This window comes from Erpetoichthys calabaricus, chromosome 1 (genome assembly GCF_900747795.2).
Source record: "Erpetoichthys calabaricus chromosome 1, fErpCal1.3, whole genome shotgun sequence".
NCBI lineage: Eukaryota > Metazoa > Chordata > Cladistia > Polypteriformes > Polypteridae > Erpetoichthys > Erpetoichthys calabaricus.
In genome coordinates, this window is record NC_041394.2 from 158,883,762 (window position 1) to 158,903,151 (window position 19,390).

Here is a 19,390-nt window from a genome sequence, read left to right on the forward strand (position 1 = left end):
TAGCATTCTCGGTTAGTAATATGGATATTTAAACCGCTCAGAAAAATTAAACAAACACTTTGAAAACACATTAGATGGACTGAGTAATGTATTAGGAATGAAAGGATGCCATATCATTTTATGGAAATGAAAATTATCAACCAACAGAGAGCTGAATTCAAAGACACCCCAAACATCAAAGTAAAAAAATGATGCAGCAGGCTAGTCCATTTTGCCGAAATTTCTTTTCAGAAACTCAAATCGTACTCAGTAGTTTGTATGGCCCCCACGTGTTTGTATGCATGCCTGAAAATGTCGGGGCATGCTCCTAATGAGATGACAGATGGTGTCCTGGGGGATCTCCTCCCAGATCTGGACCAAGGCATCACTGAGCTCCTGGAAAGTCTGAGGTGCAACCTGGCGGCATCGGATGGTCTGAAACATAATATCCCGGAGGTGTTCTATTGGATTTAGGTCAGGTGAGCATTGCGGCCAGTCAATGGTATCAATTCCTTCATCCTCCAGGAACTGTCTGCATACTTTCGCCACATAAGGCCGGGTATTGTCGTACACCAGGAGGAACCCAGAAGCTACGGCACCAGCATAGCGTTTGATAATGTGCCCAAGTATTTCATCCCGATACCTAATGGCAGTCAAGGTGCCGTTGTCTAGCCTGTAGAGGTCTGTGCGTCCCTCCATGGATATGCCTCCCCAGACCATCACTGACTCACCACCAAACCGGTAATGCTGGAACAATGTTACAGGCAGCATAACATTCTCCACGGCTTCTCCAGACCCTTTCACGTCTGTCACATTTGCTCAAGGTGAACCTGCTCTCATCTGTGAAAAGCATAGGGCCACCAGTGGTGAACCTGCCAATGCTGGTATTCTATGGCAAATGCCAATCGAGCTCCACTGCGCCAGGCAGTGAGCACAGGGCCCACTAGAAGACTTCAGGCCCCAGGCCACCCTCATGAAGTCTGTTTCTGATTGTTTGGTCAGAGACATTCACACCAGTGGCCTGCTGGAGGTCATTTTGTAGAGTTCTGACATTGCTCACCCTGTTCCTCCTTGCCCAAAGAAGCAGATACCGGTCCTGCTGATGGGTTAAGGACCCTCTACGGCCCTGTCCAGCTCTCCTAGAGTAACTGTCTGTCTCTTGGAATCTCCTCCGTGCCCTTGAGACTGTGCTGGTAGACACAGCAAACCTTCTGCAATGGTACGTAATGATGTCCCATCCTGGAGAAGTTGGACTACCTGTGCAAGCTCTGTAGGGTCCAAGTATTGTCTCAAGCTACCAGTAGTGACACTGACTGTAGCCAAATGCAAAATTAGTGAAAAAACAGTCAGAAAAGATAAGGAGGGAAAAATGTCAGTGGCCTCCACCTAATAAACCATTCCTGTTTTGGGGGTCGTCTCATTGGTGTCCCTCTAGTGCACCTGTTGTTAATTTTATTAACACCAAAGCAGATTAAACTGATTAACAACCTCCTCTGCTACTTAACTGACCAGACCAATATCCGAGAAGCTTCATTGGCTTGATGCTATACTCTGATTAAAAAGTGTTCCTTTAATTTTTTCAGCTATATATATGTATGAATGTATGTATGTATGATAAGATATGTTGTCAAGCATGGTAAAATGTGACCCTGAGGCTCTCTGGAAGATACCTCATACTGTTATGTATTCTCTTCAATCAGTCTAGCAGCTTATTTCAAATAGGCTGTTAGTACGTAGGTGAGATTGTCCTGCAATAAACTGTCACTCTGTCCGGTGTTGGCTCCTGCCTTGCACCTAATGCTCCTGGAATAAGGTCTAGACATTGCATCTCTGAACTGGATTAGGCTTGTTACATGACACATGGATGGATGATATGAGATGCATTATTCTGATGTTATCACTTGTCAGAAGGACTGGCCAGTATATCAGCCTGTGCCGCCATCAACAACAAAAGTAAATGAAAAATGACTGCTATGCTGGTCTGTATGATCAGAATATTCTTGCTTATTGATTCCTTTTCTATTGTAAGGTAAGAAAGCTTTTTGCAGATCTGTGCTGCAGTGCTCTGTTGGCACTCTCTCTGCATAAGCAATAGGATCATATGAGTGAAAAATAGCTCTGTGATGGGTATTCATAAAATAGCACTTTATTGTATTAACTTAAGTGTAGTGGTTAGTTGTAAAAACACATTTCTGCTGTCACTGGAGTGACAGAAAATCTGAGGAACCATATACAGTAAATATACAAGAAAAGAAAGGAATGGTTATGCTGCTTGGAAAATACCTGACACAACTTATTTTCATGACAAAGTTACTTTGTTCAAAGTGGGCTAGGCACACATCACAAACATTTAATGATATAAAAAAAAGATTACTGATGACAAAAGAAATTCAGATTATAAAAGAAAAATATAAAATAATACATTTTATTTATTTAGTGTCTTTCTATGTTTTTGCATAATTAGTGACTATCGATACTGAATATTAATCAGAAAAATACTTCTAAATACTATAATTTCAGGCTCTGAAGCAGAAATAGTGCATGTTACTGGCAATTTATTAAAAGCAAACTTCATGGATAGTAAAGATGGTTAAAGAAAGCCAGACAGCACTTTTAAGCCATATATTCAATCATACAGTGAAAGAAAGGTTAATGTTAGAAGAAAATATGTCTGCAGAAGCAGCAAACTATGCTGTAGTAACACATTTTTGCATCAAAAGGCTTCTCAAACCATATAAGTAATCATTGCAATGTTATTAATAATTTCATATTTTTACACAAACCTAGATTTAAGTAATTAACAACAACCACAGAGCACCAATAATCTACTTCTACTGTATTAGAAAGTGTAGTATCACTTCAAAATAGATTGAACAGCTTTACAATTGCATGGATTTCATTAATCCTGTTACAAATGATATGAATCAATCAACAATTAAATGTTTCCTCACAATATTAAATTAATTTATTTTCCAATGCGGGTCTTTAGAGTCTATCCTGATAGCACTGGGCACAACACAGACAATAATTTTGAACAGGGTGTCAGCTGATTGCACGACCAACTCATGCTCACGCTCACATGGGTCTTGAGATGAAAAGCCACGCAGACCTGACACAAGCAGTGACTGGATGCAGGTTTTGAATTCTGGATGCTGAATCTTTGAAGCAGCAGCCCTAACCACTGCTCCACCCATAATTGCCACATGCTATTATAAAGAACATTTTTTTAAAATTGTATAGTTTTGATTCAATTTATTCTTATTAATTAAACTTCCCTGTAGGCAAGCTTACAGCACATAAATAAAAGATCCATTAAACACCTGAGTGATCAATTTAATAGGCACACTTAACAGCAAGTTCATGTTCTTTCCCCATTTCTCATTAGAAAAACTTGAATATGTTGGAGGATGGACTGAAGAATGTGTCAAAAAAATAATATAGGCATGCTGATCCATGTCACCTTCAGTGCAGTGTTAAAAATGGGTAGTGGATCTCTAATCCATAAAGTCATATTGAGATCCAATAGTTAAGGATGTTAGAAATTAAACTGAAATCTGTCATGTTCACTGTGACCCATACTGTTGCTATGAAATGATACACTTGATCAGTAACACTCACATGTACTTTTGTGCCATCTTAAGTTCTTCTGCATACGAATGCATGCATTCTGCATGTGAAAACACACCTCATGTCTATGCAAATCCACCAACTGACTGCATTGTTGACATGCTACAGGATGGACGCATAGACTTATTGAATTCTGTCATATTTGGATACTGAAATCAGAGTGAATAAGCAGAAAGAAGGATACATCAGATCAGGCAAGGATTGTACTTTTGTGCCATCTTAAGTTCTTCTGCATACGAATGCATGCATTCTGCATGTGAAAACACACCTCATGTCTATGCAAATCCACCAACTGACTGCATTGTTGACATGCTACCGGATGGACGCATAGACTTATTGAATTCTGTCATATTTGGATACTGAAATCAGAGTGAATAAGCAGAAAGAAGGATACATCAGATCAGGCAAGGATTGCCTGAATCTCCGGTGATTGTATCCTTAACTCAATGCCACTAAGCCTTCTAGATTTTCAACCACAGAATAGGAAATCTGTTCAATTGTTAGCTTTGATATTTAAAATTTACTGAGTAGTGATACATCTCTGCTGACACTGCTATTACTAACAACTTTTAGTTGACTGATTAGCTTGTCTATTACTTTGCAGAAGTCATCAAATTCTGTCAACACCTTTCATCAGTAGTGGTTTTTCAAGCACAGGACTGCTAATGGATTGATATTTATTGGGTGGTGGCCAAATATCTATGAGTCTTTTGTGCAAATCCCAGGATGCTAGCCACTTCCCTGGTCCTGGCAAATCTAACACCCACTATTATGCCATATTGAAAGCTACTTAAATTCTCTTACTGAACAGAATATATACACTCTTTAAATACACTGTCTTTCAATATGCCATTACTTATCAATTTGTCAGTTATGTGGGATAGCACAAGTACATAATAACAGAGCCACTCTGTGTACATGTGTGTTTATCATGGTAACTTATGGTAAAACTAAATTTAAACAAGTTTTTATGTAGAATTAATCCATACTAAAATTATACTATGAAGCAGAATATTACCTACAATTAGAGCCCATACAAAGATTCCATATAATTTGATTTTTGCCTAAGGCAAACATGAAGTAGAATTTGAAAATGAACGGATGAACGGTGTGAAAAATGTGACCTTTATAATTTGTAACAAAAGTTCCTTCTTTTCAGGTAGAGCAGTGTGAAATGCGAAAAAGACTTGAGATGGCTTGTTTGTTTAGAAATGGAATACCTTAATCATTGTGCGGTAAATACACATTCCACAACCTTTATGAATTTTGATATTAATGGCTCAGTCCCAGATTTAATACTACATACATTTTTTGTTACAGTAATTCTAGGATTTGTGTTTCTTTTCATGTATTATGTACTTTATCTAATTTAAGATTTGTTTAAAATGCATATAAAAGCAATAAAAGGAAATCAAGAATAGCAGAGTGGTTAGCTTTATGTTTGCATGGCTCCAGGATTAATTACCAGACCAGTTACTGTCTCTTTATGAAATGTTCATGTTTTCCTTGTGCTTGTAGCAGTTTTCCCCCTTGGAACTCTGGTTTCCCTTTCACATCTCAAAAGATATGGATGTTAGGATAACTGGACCGTCAACTTTAAATTACCTCTGTGGGTAAGTAAATGTCCCCTGACAGCCATATCCAGGGTTGTTTTCCAATTTATGCCCTATGCTGTCAGGATAGACTCCAGCTCCCCATTCCCCATGACACTGCATTGGCAAAAGTGAATTCAGAAACTTTTTGTGAATGGGTTCAAAAGAATTAAATGAAGGTGTAAGATAATTAATTATATCAGATGCTCGAGCAAATTATTTCAATTGTCAAACTGTCTACATAATTTTTTTCTCTTGCTCTCTTTAGCATGGCTGATAAAATTAATGTTTATACTGAATGCATAATGTACTTTTAACAAAAAGCAGTGATAGTGATTTTTAATATATGTTTTGTGTTTTTGGAGGGTTAAATTGAATTCACTACATTGAGATACTCTAGCATATTTTGTGTTCTGCTGAGAGTATTAAACTTCTACACCTTAAGTTTTTCTGACCAGAGGACGCACTTCTATATTGACATCTGAATAACAAATATACTGAAAAAAGAAAAATGCTGTCTGGTTTTGGAAAAGGAAATATCTCTTATTAACAATTTGTTTCACAGGACATCAGTGCTTTTGTGTCATGTTTATTATAGTGTCAAGGTGAATTACTGTGTCATACTGTACAAACTTCATGCAGCTCAGTGGAAAGGGATGGCTAATTAGCTAAAACTTTACCTTTCAGTTTGAGAGTCTTGCCCTCTGCTTACTTGTGAGGAGAATGGCGGTACTGGGGCAGCAGGCTGCTGACAATCTACAAGAAACTGACAAATTAGACAAATATACAAATAGATGACAGTAAATGGTTAACACAAACACAGTGTTCTGAACACCATGACAGCAAATGAAGAATGGCTTTACTTACTTTACAGTCCACATTCACGTCTTACGTTCAATAATAATAATAATAATGAAAAAAAAAAACACTTTTCCTCCTTTTGCAACAACAAAATTGACAATCTTTAAATAATCAGTCAGACAGTATAACAATAAATATAGAAACACATTCAAGTATAAATGAGTATTTGAAAAAATATTAACAGTGAAGAATTGATTTTACTTAGTATGATGAATTTTACATGCGTGATTAAAAAGCATCATGTTGATAGGAAATGGATAAATTAAGGTTGGACTACATGCATTACCTGCCCAGATGACTCATTCTTGTGCATGAATTGTTCTGTTGGCACAAACACCCTTTCTCTGATGAAGTCAAATAATTAATATGTACTTAAATTACCAACTGTATTCAATATTATATATTCAAAATTATCACATAAATATTTGAATCATTAGATTGGACTCTACAGAGCAACTTTATGGTGGAAATAAACTATCATACTGTACACAAGTCTGATTGTTATGTCATGGATTGACCAGCCCAGAGATCTTGGTATGTAGGTCCAGACACTACAGAGCAGAACACCAAAAACCAAAGAAAGCACCAGAGATGGTTCATATGCTAAATGGAGCTGTCTGCCTGGAAAAACTTAAGCAAAACTTGCATAGATGGTCTACCCTTCATCTCACCTTAGCTGGAAGAATTAACATTGTCAAAATGAATATCCTTCCTAAGCTTCTTTTTCTATTTCAAAGCATTCCCATATGCATTAACTAATCATTTTTTAAGAAATTAGATTCAATCCTAACCTAATTTATTTGGAATTCAAAATATCCATGCATTTTAAGGGAAACCCTACAAAGACCTAAGGCAGAAGGTGGCATGGCTCTAACTAACTTTCAATTTCATTACTGGGCTGCAAATTTTGAACTTAGTTTTGTCAAGTTTGACTTGCTTGTTGGAATGTTACTTGCTTTTAATAAATTCAATAAAATGTTAAAAATGAAAAATAAAATGGCGCTAAACAGGCATGAGCAGAAATCACCTAAAAACCTCTACATCCAAACGGGGCTAAAGTGGCCCTCAAATATATTAAACCTACTAGTATATCATACTTTATATCATAACAGTCATATAGATAAAAAGTATACCAGAACAGAACTCAGTGAAAACATGAAGTATGTCACAGTGGTGTTCTGCACCCAGCAGTGTGTCCATTTTCGTTTAAATGACAAGTGGCAAGATGCTCAAGCCTTAGTCTCAAAAGTGAGATAAAGTGTTCACTCCTAGCTACAGCTCACCAAGCTTAGAGCTGGGAGGCAATCTCAGCAACAGTTTAGTTATTCATAATACATTGTAGTATGCAAGCAGTGCCATTTACTGCCTGTCTGAAGTGTACTGTTTAAACGTAGATAATCCACTTCCAGATATTTTCTCTGCATGGCACATTTAGTTCAGTGTTTGTTGAAGAAATACAGACCAATAAAGCAAAGGAATACAGTCTGGTAAAACAGTGTACCTGTAAGTCCAAGAGTTACTAAGTAATGTAAATCCTTTCAAGTCCATAAACCAACATCCATATTTCCTAAGTTTAAACCATATGGAAAAAGTTAAAACAGCTGTGCTTGATTGAAGGTTTACCGATTTTCTTTCTTAAGCAATGCCATTGCATGCTACGAATTACACCTCATATGTAATTTACATATAAAGAGTGCACCACTTCAAATAAAACAACATGGTAGTTGGCCTGTGAAGGACTGGTACAGTATCCAGGGTAGGCTTCTGCCTTGAAGCCAATGCTACTTTGATATGCTGTAGACCTCAAAACTCTGTAAAGGATTTCTTGCATGTTAATTTCATTAGAAAATTCATGAATGAATGAATGATTGAATTAATATTATCAGTGTCATGTTCTACATGTGTTTAGGATAGTTATGTTTTGTGGATTTTATATATACTTTTATACATGTATTTGAATGTTTTACCATTTTGGCCCTTCGGGCTGTGGAAATTGCATACTTTTATGTTTATTGGGGAAGCTGTAAAGTTTACTTGCATATTCACAAACCGTTTATGCCACTACTGCCATCTTATTTAATTTTGTGGCTTGCAGATATATACACTTTACTTCTAATAATTTTTCTTGCAAGCAAAGTTATGATAAAGAATTCACTAGGATGACAATGTTTTGCAATGGTATGGCATGTAATATAAAAATGGCTTTGGGAACTGAATTCATAGATGCTTATTGAAAAATACATCCCATATCATTTTCTCAAAATTGTGAAGAGAGCTGGCTAAGTGTAGAAATTTTAACTATTAAATTATGAATAAAGTGTGGTGCCCTTAAAATAAAATCATCAACAAACAAAGTTCAGCCTGTTTGTTTATAATGATTCTATTTTAGCACACATGTTGCCTCGTGGAATGGAAAAAAGACAGTTTTGAAATTGGATAGGTGATATTTTACACCCAAAAGTATTTTGCCTGTTTATTGGATATTGCACTCCCATCCACTCTACAGGCAGTTTTAATCCTTGCACAGAATACAGTCATCTCACTTTTGCAAATTCCATGTTCAAACCTACAGTTGTGTTTCTTGGCAGTAATCACAACTGGGATATTATCAAATTTTCTTTCAAATTAAAAATGGCAGTTTGTCACTTATTCCTACATTACAATAGGCGATGGAATTTTACTTGCAATACTTTAATTAATTCACAGTAGCACTTCCATAATTCAGCAAATTAACATTCAAGTTAATAAAATTTAGTATTATTTCTACTAAATTGTCATATACTATAATCCTGATACAGTCATTTCACATTATTGAATTTAATAAAGTTGTATATGTGTGTTGCAGACTGTGAAAATATTGCTCTTTTACATAATCAAAAAATATGTTTAAAACTAGATGGGAGTATTTTAAGAATTACATTGCTATGGTCAAATTAAAGTGTCCCAGACCACCTAACACTAGGAAAATGATTAATTATTTTGTTTTTAAACAAACTAAATTAAATTCACCTTTGAGGAGCACTCAAACATTTCCTAAAATTGGGCACGTCAGTATCAGTCTTATACAAATGTGACCAACCAAAATGTCTTCTAATGAAAACAGCATATTATTGCTATTAACACACTAGAAATCATAACTTTAAGACAAGTGGAGATCAATCAATCTGCAAATCTTTCATTACAAGGAAATAAGCTTAAAGCAACATCCTCTTAACCACACCATACTGTATTTTTAAATTATATTTGTAAGTATAACTCGGAAAAGGAGTTTCCGCAAACCATTTCCCTTAAATAAGATGGTGATTGATATATCATCAAATGAAACATGAGCAGAAGAAACACAGCAAAGGAAAGGCATTCTTAAGATATAAAACAAAACATGGAACACAATATGATATTATTTAAAATGAAGGAAAACAACATTTTTAAATTTCAAAGGAAGAAAATGTGAAAAAAAGATAAAATAAGTTGAAACTACACAGAACATCCTGGCACATGACACTCACCATATTTTTTATAGATAAATGATCTCAGAAGTTTAAGAAATAAGGCTTTAATGTCAGACGAAAATAGACAAAAATGAAAGCAAATGAAGTAAACAAGTGCAGCAGCCCTTGTCTTAAATTCCACTAGTACTTGAGCTATCCATCAGACACGTGTTACAGAGAGAAAAAAAAAGAAATGTGATATAGATTCATAAAAGAAAAATTATGTTGTAACTACTGAATCCTGTATCTCAGGTATCTTGTGTTGGTAAGAAAACTTAATAAATCAAGAATTATACACTACAGCAGAATACTATAGTCCTAATTAGGAATTGTCAGGGCTACTATGTGGGTTTTCAATTAGAATAATTTTTATTTATATAACGCAATTCTCACAAGTTCAGTGAGCTAATTCATTTATAAATATAACACAGAATGATCCATACAATGCGTTCTTGAGCAATCCCTGATCCCAAAAAACAACTATGTGAGAGCAAAGTTCATTAAGTTAAAAATGTTACTAATAGAGTTGATGTATGCAGGATATACTGTAATGGAAAGTGATGAGAAGAAGACACATGGGGGAAATGAATACACTTGCACCTTATGTGTGCCGGACTAATCACTAGTGTTCTCATGGCTGGATTAAGGTGGGTGCTATTGATGCTGCAGCATTAGGCCCATTCCTGAAATAGGTCCAGATGAAAACAGACGAGAATTTTCCGGAAGCTGATCAGTTTTCCTTTGCTATATTAACCTCAAAATAATTCTTAGAATGAAATTTGTAGTCCGACTTTCGGACGCCTAGACACAGCGTTACTTATTATACAGTTACTATTGTTCTTTGCACTGTGACGTAACTATAACGTTGTTGTGTTTATTGTTAACCAAAGATTTCAAGTTAATGCTATCAATTTTACGTTAAACAGTTTACTTAGTAATTTAGCTGTGTTTTTTGCAATATCTTGGGGATTCTTGACACTTTATTATTGCTTGGTAAGTGCCATGTAGTAAATTTTTCACCTTGAAAGTTAGTTGTACAGTAAAAATTGATGGCTATTTAAATGGTTATCTGTAAAGGTAAAACTAAAAGCCGGCCCAGCATGGATGTTTAGAATTTTTAAAATCCTCGACAGGATTCTGGTCTATTATGAAATTTAAATCATGGACAAATTTTTACCCTCAAGAGCCTGAACTGAGTCACTTTGACCCAATGTCTCTGCAAATTCATTTTTTCTTACTCTGTTTCGAAAGAGAATTGCGAAATTTTGTGTATTTCATTGTTAGGTTTTCTGCATTAAGTGCACTTTTCAGACAATTGCTATTGAATGTTGATGTTACATAGTTTTATGTTAATCTCGAGTTGTTACGATACTACGTCGTTATTATTATTCATGTTCAATAAAGGCTGGCTGGTTGCGTCACAAGCAATTAAGACTCCTTGGTCGTTCTGATTGCGCATGTACGGTGAGTGTCGAATGCACATGCACCAATGCCGAGAAAAAATAGGCCTTTTTTGCGCTGCAGCATCAGGCCCAATTTCGTCTTAATCTGGCCCTGAGTGTTCTAACAGATACATGTATCAAATTCCTCTACCCCGTGTAATATTCACCTCTATATCTTTTCATACTTCCAATCCCTTACACAATCTCTGAGGCTTCCTCAACCCCCTTACCAGACAGGATCTGGCCTCCACTCCACTCCCACCTCCAAGCTCCCCTGGCTTAGGTTAGAAGGGCTCTAATAAAATAAAAAGCAGAAATAGTTCTGGCACCACACCATTGTAGCTGGGAAGTACTTCCAGGCTAGGCCTATCCTTAAACCCTGTGTGAGCAAAGCAGAAAGTACATTTGACAGACCCCATTGTGGGTTTGGGAATCACCTCAGTGACACAAGCCTGCTGCCCCCTCATGGTGTGGGGAAATAACATTCTCTAAGTTAATATCTCCAGTCTCTTCAATATTTTTGGCATCCTGAAAGAGTAAGGAACCTCTTGTTGGGATATGCAACCAATTGCTTTTCCACGTGTCTTAACTTACAGTTAAAAAAATAACATGCAATAAAATGCTACGTACAACAAACTTTCTGGCAGTAATAGTATAAGGAAATGCCTAATATTAATGGTTTTAATGGAATATGACAAAGGTATATCATTGGTGATGCTAAATTCTTTCCTCAAGTACACAGCATTTGGAAAGAAGCTACATTGTACCAGCACAACAAATACAATGTACAAAGTTAAAGCTTGTTTTGCACCTGTGACACCTGCAGTTTTAATAAATTGTATTATTTAATACTTAGCTAGTAAGCAGTATGAAGTAACAGTCATTGAAAATGTGACTTGATGCTGAAATTGTTTCTTTGTTTATTGCATGGATGTAATTTGGGCCTGTCCAATATCTGAGTAGAAATAACATTGATCATTGAACATTAAAACACTCAACTTTTAAGCTTCTTGTTGTTTTAGTTTATTTTATTAAAATTTTCACTGAGCAATATATATTAACTATAAATATACACTAAAACAATGACAAAATATTCCAACATCTCTTGGCATACTGATTGTGCCCTTTTCAATGCAATTGTTTATATCAGGAACCCTGGGAACATTTTCTAATCATATAACTGGCTTAGCAAATCTGACAGCACTCAGTTGTTGACCATTAGAGAATTCATTTCTCTAGAGGTTAATCATATATAGGTTTTGTTTTATTTTCCTCATTAGTCTGTATACGAGTAAATAACTATTTCTTTGACTATGTACTATTTCTATGTTAATTTACTATTTTTGTTTTAATGTACATTTGACAGTCTTTTGTAGAAATCCGAGCCAACCTACCTTAAAGTGCAATGCAGTAAAATAAATGGAATTATGTCATAACTTTCAATATTCATCTTTTATTAATGTGGTCCTTCAGTCATAATTTTTTAATGAAATGGTTTGCTTTATCTGAACACAGACTGTAACAGCAAAGTTTATGTTTTATTTGTTTTAATTGTTCTGCACCAGAAGTGTTTTATATTTTGGAATCTTTCTCTCATATATAAACTAGAAACAAAGAAAATAGCACAAGTGATTAAACTTCTTTGATTTTCATCACTGAAAAAGTTGGTACCAGCACACCATAATTTGCAACTATAAAAGATACTGGTGGTTTACACATATTTAGGCGTTCCCTTTTCATTTTAATTAAACTAAATGTGAGTATAATGTTAAACATAAAAATGTTTAATGAACAAACAGACTTGTGCAAAGCTTTGGAAATTAAACACATTTTAAATAAAGTATTAATTTTGCAAATACAGCAAAATTCACACAATGCTTTAGCTGAATAAAATACACTACACTGTTCCTTCTATACTGCTACTTCATCTGTTAGTTCATTAGGAAGTGATGTAATTTCAACTTGAAACACTTTAAACTGTTTAATAACCTTATAAACAGTTATCAGTTGACAACTCTATTTTGTACAAAATTAAAGATCAAGTTGACATCTAAAATGTGGCCATACACAGTATATATTAACTTTACTTCAACAACAACAGACAAAGAGAAATTCTGGAAAAATACACTATTAGTAAGTTTTAGTCATAAATTTAAAACCAGGAGGTGTTTATGCTGCATATATTCAGATGAAATGCCGTAACAAGTTTTATATCTGGTATAAAAATCTACACTATCCACTTCTAACTGTATTTATTTGTAATCCAGAATTACATCAGTACAGCTATATTATGCATTAAAAGTTTTAGTATGCATTAAAAGTTTCTGAAAACAATTTCAGTTACTTTGCATTCCTCCCAATAAAACAGCAGTAATGTTTGTTAGGCTTTTGCTGTCTATGATATGGTAAGCCAATTTAAAAAAATGTGCACCATTTTTGTCTTCTAATTAACTCCAAAATGCTGTTCACATTGGCATGCCAAAATTAGAGATGTTTGACATGCTTGTTTAGATCCAAACTAACACCTGTATTTGCAAAGCTATAGTCATTATAGCAATTATTATAATACATGCAACAAGTTATGTTATCATTAGATCCATTATAATAGGACATTAACAGTTATACATAAATCATTTCATTAAAATGAGAAAATGGATAACCATAGATAAATGGATAACCATGTTTTTATAGTATAGACCAAGACAAAAATGTATGAACAAGATGAAATTGTGAGGTTGACGGGGAAAACATCACAACAGACAAATATCACAGAGCTGAAAATGACCATTCTTCATTTACAGTGATAAGTTTGCATGAATCATAATATTATTAAAGTCTTATGAAAAATGTTCCTAGAGAGGATGTCTGATAAGGAGTTTAATTTAAAAAAAAATCTATACTTAATCATCTGCATGAATAACAATAACATGATAAAGCATTTAATAAAACACATAAAACCAAAATGCCATTTGTCATTTGGCCCTTGCTTTGAATATGCATTTAACACTTGCTGAATATTAATGTACTCAGATGAAGTAGAGTAGGACAGAATTTGGTAATCTGATAATCATAAAGGCATCCCTAAAATACACAAAGAAATGGCTCCACTACTAGAGTGTGTTACCTCTATTAGAGTAGAAATATTTTATTCCTTTTTTGCCTTATAGTTCTTTCCATTGAAGCTCTAAACAATAACAGTGATGCTGATAATAATGTGTCTCAAGTCAAATATGTTGTGTTTACCTCGATTTAATTTTTTTCAAATGTTACTGTTAAAAAAAGTCTTTTAATTTGCAACAAGGTATATGCCCTGAAATGAGCATGGAATCCATTGAGATACTTTCTTCCATACTGCGAAACAGAAAAGATGGAAGAACAGAAAGGTTTAAAGGAAGCTGAAAAATTCTGTGTTACACTAAATTAGATTAAGTGTGTCTGAGAATATATGCATGGATAACCTGTGTATTTATTTCATGCTTATTTTTGACACAATGGTCTTTTCTTTGCAGCTTTTATGAAAGAAAAATCTCCAAGAAAACCTTTCATAGATTAACAAATTTCTGATCTGATATTCTTCAAAGACATTTCCCTCTGCTAGTTAGTACTTATGATGACTTGTATGCATGGTCACTTATATTTTTCTAATACACTTAGCTTTTACAAAAAAAAAACCAAAACAATTGTGTTTATTTCTGTTTGTGATACTTGGGGAAACAGTCACAACATTGTTTTTAAACTGAGAGAAAATTGTTTTCAATGGAGATGCCAAAAAGGCTTAATGTTCTGGCAGAGATGAAAATATTTGGAATTATGTAACATGTTTTCAGTATTGGGAAGCTGACTAATTGGAATGAATGTATTTTAGATTTTGTTTCACTTGATCTGTAACGTTATCTACTACATGTGTCTGTCACTTGCTCTGTGAAATATTTCTTCAAAAGCAATGCACTGACATTATCCATGCTGGTAAAAATATGCTCTGGGTGCAACTTCACAATTTTATAGTGAAAGAAGACCAGACTTAAAAATAGTATATACCTAGACTCACTCCAGAATAAAAGTAACTAGATCAAATTGTATATAGTGATGGGCTACAGTCTGATAGTTCTTAAACTTGGCCTGTTTCTGGACTTAGAAAGAGGCAAAGGAATAATTTACCATTATTTTATGGCTGATCATGTCCCTAAACAACTATACACAACAATGCTGTATATATATATACTTACAATTTAGGATGCATTCATACTATGTTTGTATAAAAAATATGCCTTTTATCCTTCCAGCAGTCAGAACTAATCATTTACTTGAGTTAGATAATTAATGCAAAAAAAAAAAACTGAGAAGCTTTCTCCTGTAAGGATTAATAAAAGAGCAGAATATAAATTTTTACATGGACTGCAGTAATAATTTCATTATGCATTTGGTATAATGCTTGCATTGTAACTATTTGGAAAATACAAAAAATCTTTGTTTTTAAACATTTTTGTCATTTATCATCCACTTTGTTAAATTTAATATTTTGGAGATTATAAAGAAATAGTATTAAGCCATACAAAGGCATTTCATTGTTTAATTTAAAAACAGATTGATTTTAAATGTTAATTTTTTGGGATACTTTCTTGCACTTTAAATGTTTATGACTGCAAAACACAGGTGTTGTATCAACTGACTATGGAGGCTGAAAACTTATAAGAAATGTAAAGACATTTCACAGAATTTAATATGATATTTGACCAAAAACTTGATTCATCCAGCTTAATAATGAATAAATTAATGGTAATAATTTTTATTTTTACAATAAATCATTTTTATATGTAGTATGTAGGTTATTTTTTTACTTAAGGTAAATATAATGTCTGTGAAATCTACAATATTTAGGACCAATATTGCTTTGTGTATTATCATTAGAGTATTAACATTGATTTTCAGTCTAATGTTAATGACACCCATCTCTGCTTAATATTAAATCTCAAATGAGAGGAGGCAGTTAAGTGAAAACCAAAAATAAAGTTTGCACATGAACGTAGAATTATTCTGTATATTATTATAAACTTTTTTTTAAGCATAGTCACACTAGATGCTCCACACATTGAGGAATAAAAACCATCTTTGTCATTGCCTTTTCAGTTGTTACTGTAAGCAGTCAGATTATAGAATGAAATTAATCTGTATTAACTTCATAATGTTCAGTTTCCAGCTTCAAGCTACTATTATGTACTCCACACATACAATAGCAAGAGTTGTTTTCTTTTACACACACATGTTTGCATTTATTTAAAATTAACTTCACTGGCCACATATCTGCCCAAAACAGAATTTTGTCCAGGTCCATCTCTTGGAATTTTCATGCCTGTGGTTCAGGCTTTTAAGTTTATTGGAGTACCAAGAATAGAAATTAAAGAAACTTATGGGGCAATACTGTTTGCTTTTACCTGGCAAGATGGATATGGTTTATCAAATGTATCTTTAATTTTTAAACAGGGTGGTAGAAGTAGTTGATTCTGGGGAGAAAAGCAATTCACTCTTTTACCATACTCTTTCATTATTCTAATGAGGTTCCTTTACAATTCTTAGCTTTTAAGGGTGTTCATTATATACTGGATATCACAGCATTCAAAGGCTTTGTGGACTGCAAAATAAACTGCACTGCTCTAGAATATTTGCTAATACATAAAATTTTACTTGATCTAATATTTCAGTTTAATTTGTTTGTTAAACAACTAGCTGGATAATTTATATACATAAATAAGCAACATTTTTTAAAATATGAAACTTGGTAAGATTACAGTATACACACGTACATAATTTTTTGAGAAAGGTAATGTTATCATTTTTTTTACTTATTGATGGTATTGCTTTAAAAGGGACATTCTTGAATATGTTATTAAGTGTATTGCTCCACAAAACCTTAATGTAATAATATGAAATATTTTTTCATATTTGACCATTGTGCTGTTAATTTAAAAGACATATATAAAAGAATCACAGGTCAAATAGTATTGTGGTCATTTTAGACAAATTTAAGAAATGCTTAAAAAAATGTGTGAATTCCATTGAAGCATATTTAATAAACAAATTATTACATTTTTCCCAAAGACTTTGGCTTTATAAACAATTATATCACCATGTTCAAACATACTATTATTAAGGTAAGGAAAATTAACTTCCAAAAAATTAAAATAAACAAAAGTTGTGTGGCAGCATGCAGAGGTCAGTGACAAAAGCACCCTATCTTATTCAAGAGGATTCAGTTCAATCCCTCTGTTTAAAAGTTTAACACTCTTGTTCTAAATTACTCCCTCTCATCAAAAGAGCCAATTAAGAAAGCCCTCTCTTTTATAAATGTCAAGACCATACTGCCCCACTGTTAGTCATACCTCACCATACTTTCCATCACTCTAATGCTCACTGAGGTATAAGAAGTTGTTCTACATTGCATGAGGTTGACACATTATTATATCAATGTTCACACTAACCTCTATATACTGTGCATTCTCTTTTCCTAATCAACAGCTACTCTCAGGCCTTTTCAATCTGTTTCACAAAATATAAATGTTTTAATTAATAATTATCGATCTGTTGATAGATCGAATTATTTGTTGAAATTAAGGACATAATCAGTGAGACAACAAAACAGAAAATATCAAACCCTTCCAAAGTACTTCTTTCTCTCTCATGGTCTCTCTGCTTTCACTTAGTTTACTGGGCCCATAAAACTTAGCTGTAGTCGGCTTTTGAACCCTCCCTCTGCAAAAGTGATGTATATTAAATTAATAAAATCTGTACTTTAAAGTGTGTGCACGTATGTGTTGCCCACTAACAACTTTTTGTTAATGTCAATGAAAGAGAAAAAAATAGGGTTACTAAGAGACAGCTTTGTATAATGTGCCACTATAAAAAGGCCCAATTGAAACACACAGAAAAAAGTGCTTCCAAATGGAAGGAGATGTAAATATAGCAATTTAAAAAGGGTTTATACTTACAAAGAGGTTATAGCCATTACCCATTTTCTTACTATTCTTTATAACACAAATGATTACTCTTTATCAGTTTCCAAATTAAGAAAATAACAATTAACAAAATATATATTTTTTAATGGTGGCATTTTTTAAACAAATACTAGAAATGCAGCATTTTAAACTACTCAAACTACTACGGAGATGACTATGAGGAATATCTTGAACATTTAAACAACTTATGTTAACTCTCCTCCTGCCAATGATTCATCAGACCTCTGTTCCGGAAGATCAGAATTAGATGGAAATGTATGCGGCGTAGGTGGGGGCATATTTAAAGCTAATGGCATTGTACTAAGAAGAAAGGGTGGTGTGTCTTGCATGAAGGGCCGACTGTCTACACCAGAGGGCAGATTGTCAGCTATAGGTGGTAGATGGTTTGATATAAGTGAATGTGTAAATAATTCTGCATCTGAAGCACATGAGTGTGACTCGATTGTAAATGGCTGAGTATTTAGGTCCCACAGTGCTTTGTCTATAGTGAGTGGTATACTGCTAGCTGTCAAAGGTGCAAAGCCTACAAGTGAAAATGGAGTGTCTCTAGTTCCTGATGACATTTCAGGTGCTGGCAGAATCACGTTGGTAGGTGTCTTGCGACTTACTTTAGGAGTGCTGCTCTTGATCTTAGCCATCTTGCCTTTGCTGCGACGTGATTGCTCATGGTCAAATTCCAAATCTTCCAACCTCTGAGTTAATGCTAATTTCTGCTGAATTGCCATTCGGAGTAAAGAATTGAGAGTCTTCTTTTCATCCTCCGCTGCTGCCAGTTGCCTTTGCATCTCATCCAGCTGGGTCACATATTCATCACACCTATGGGCAAAGACATACAAGTGGTAATTTAGCAGCCATTAACAGCAGACACAAGAATGCCATGACCTATTCTCAGTAACCACTTTAAGCAAAAGCTCAGGCTGTAAGCTGCTGGACAAACTATGTACAAATCAATTTTAATAAATCCAAACAGAAAACAACAAAATCTTTAAAACACTTTTGAGGAAACATTTCACAGGGGTGTCACTTAAATGTTTTGAATATAGTTACTCAAAATCTTTCTTTTTCAGTTTTTGTAAATTTGAATCTATTATCAAACCCATTTTAAACATATCAGGGTTCTAAGGTCATGAAACCTGATTCTTGCAATATCACAAGATACCAGTTTTAGAGTTGCCAATTATCTTTCACATGCACATCCTGTACAACATTGAAGGAAAGGTCAAAAAGACTTGAGGAGAACATTATAAATATTGCATTGAAAACTGAAAAAAAACTGTAGCTGAAGATTAGCATTATGTTGGTGTGACAAATATAAAAATGAGAGAAATAAAATGTATAAATTTGCTGAAAGACAAAATATAAAAGAATCTTTAGCCAGAACTAAATTTAGT

At 34.1% G+C, this 19,390-nt stretch overlaps 1 protein-coding gene across 5 annotated transcripts in view; it reads right to left on the reverse strand.

The window, feature by feature from the left end:
* Positions 1–19,390, reverse strand: part of bicd1a (bicaudal D homolog 1a) — a 135,235-nt gene that overhangs the window by 20,532 nt on the left and 95,313 nt on the right. For 2 of the 5 annotated variants that reach the window (XM_051920330.1, XM_051920326.1), the window contains exons 7-8: positions 18,608–18,815; positions 5,879–5,964 (exon numbers count right to left, since the gene is read on the reverse strand). In XM_051920330.1, coding sequence (XP_051776290.1) covers positions 5,879–5,964; positions 18,608–18,815 — 294 coding nt within the window. The remainder of the gene's footprint in view (positions 1–5,878; positions 5,965–18,607; positions 18,816–19,390) is intronic. The other 3 variants (XM_051920344.1, XM_051920341.1, XM_051920322.1) reach the window with 2 other exon arrangements.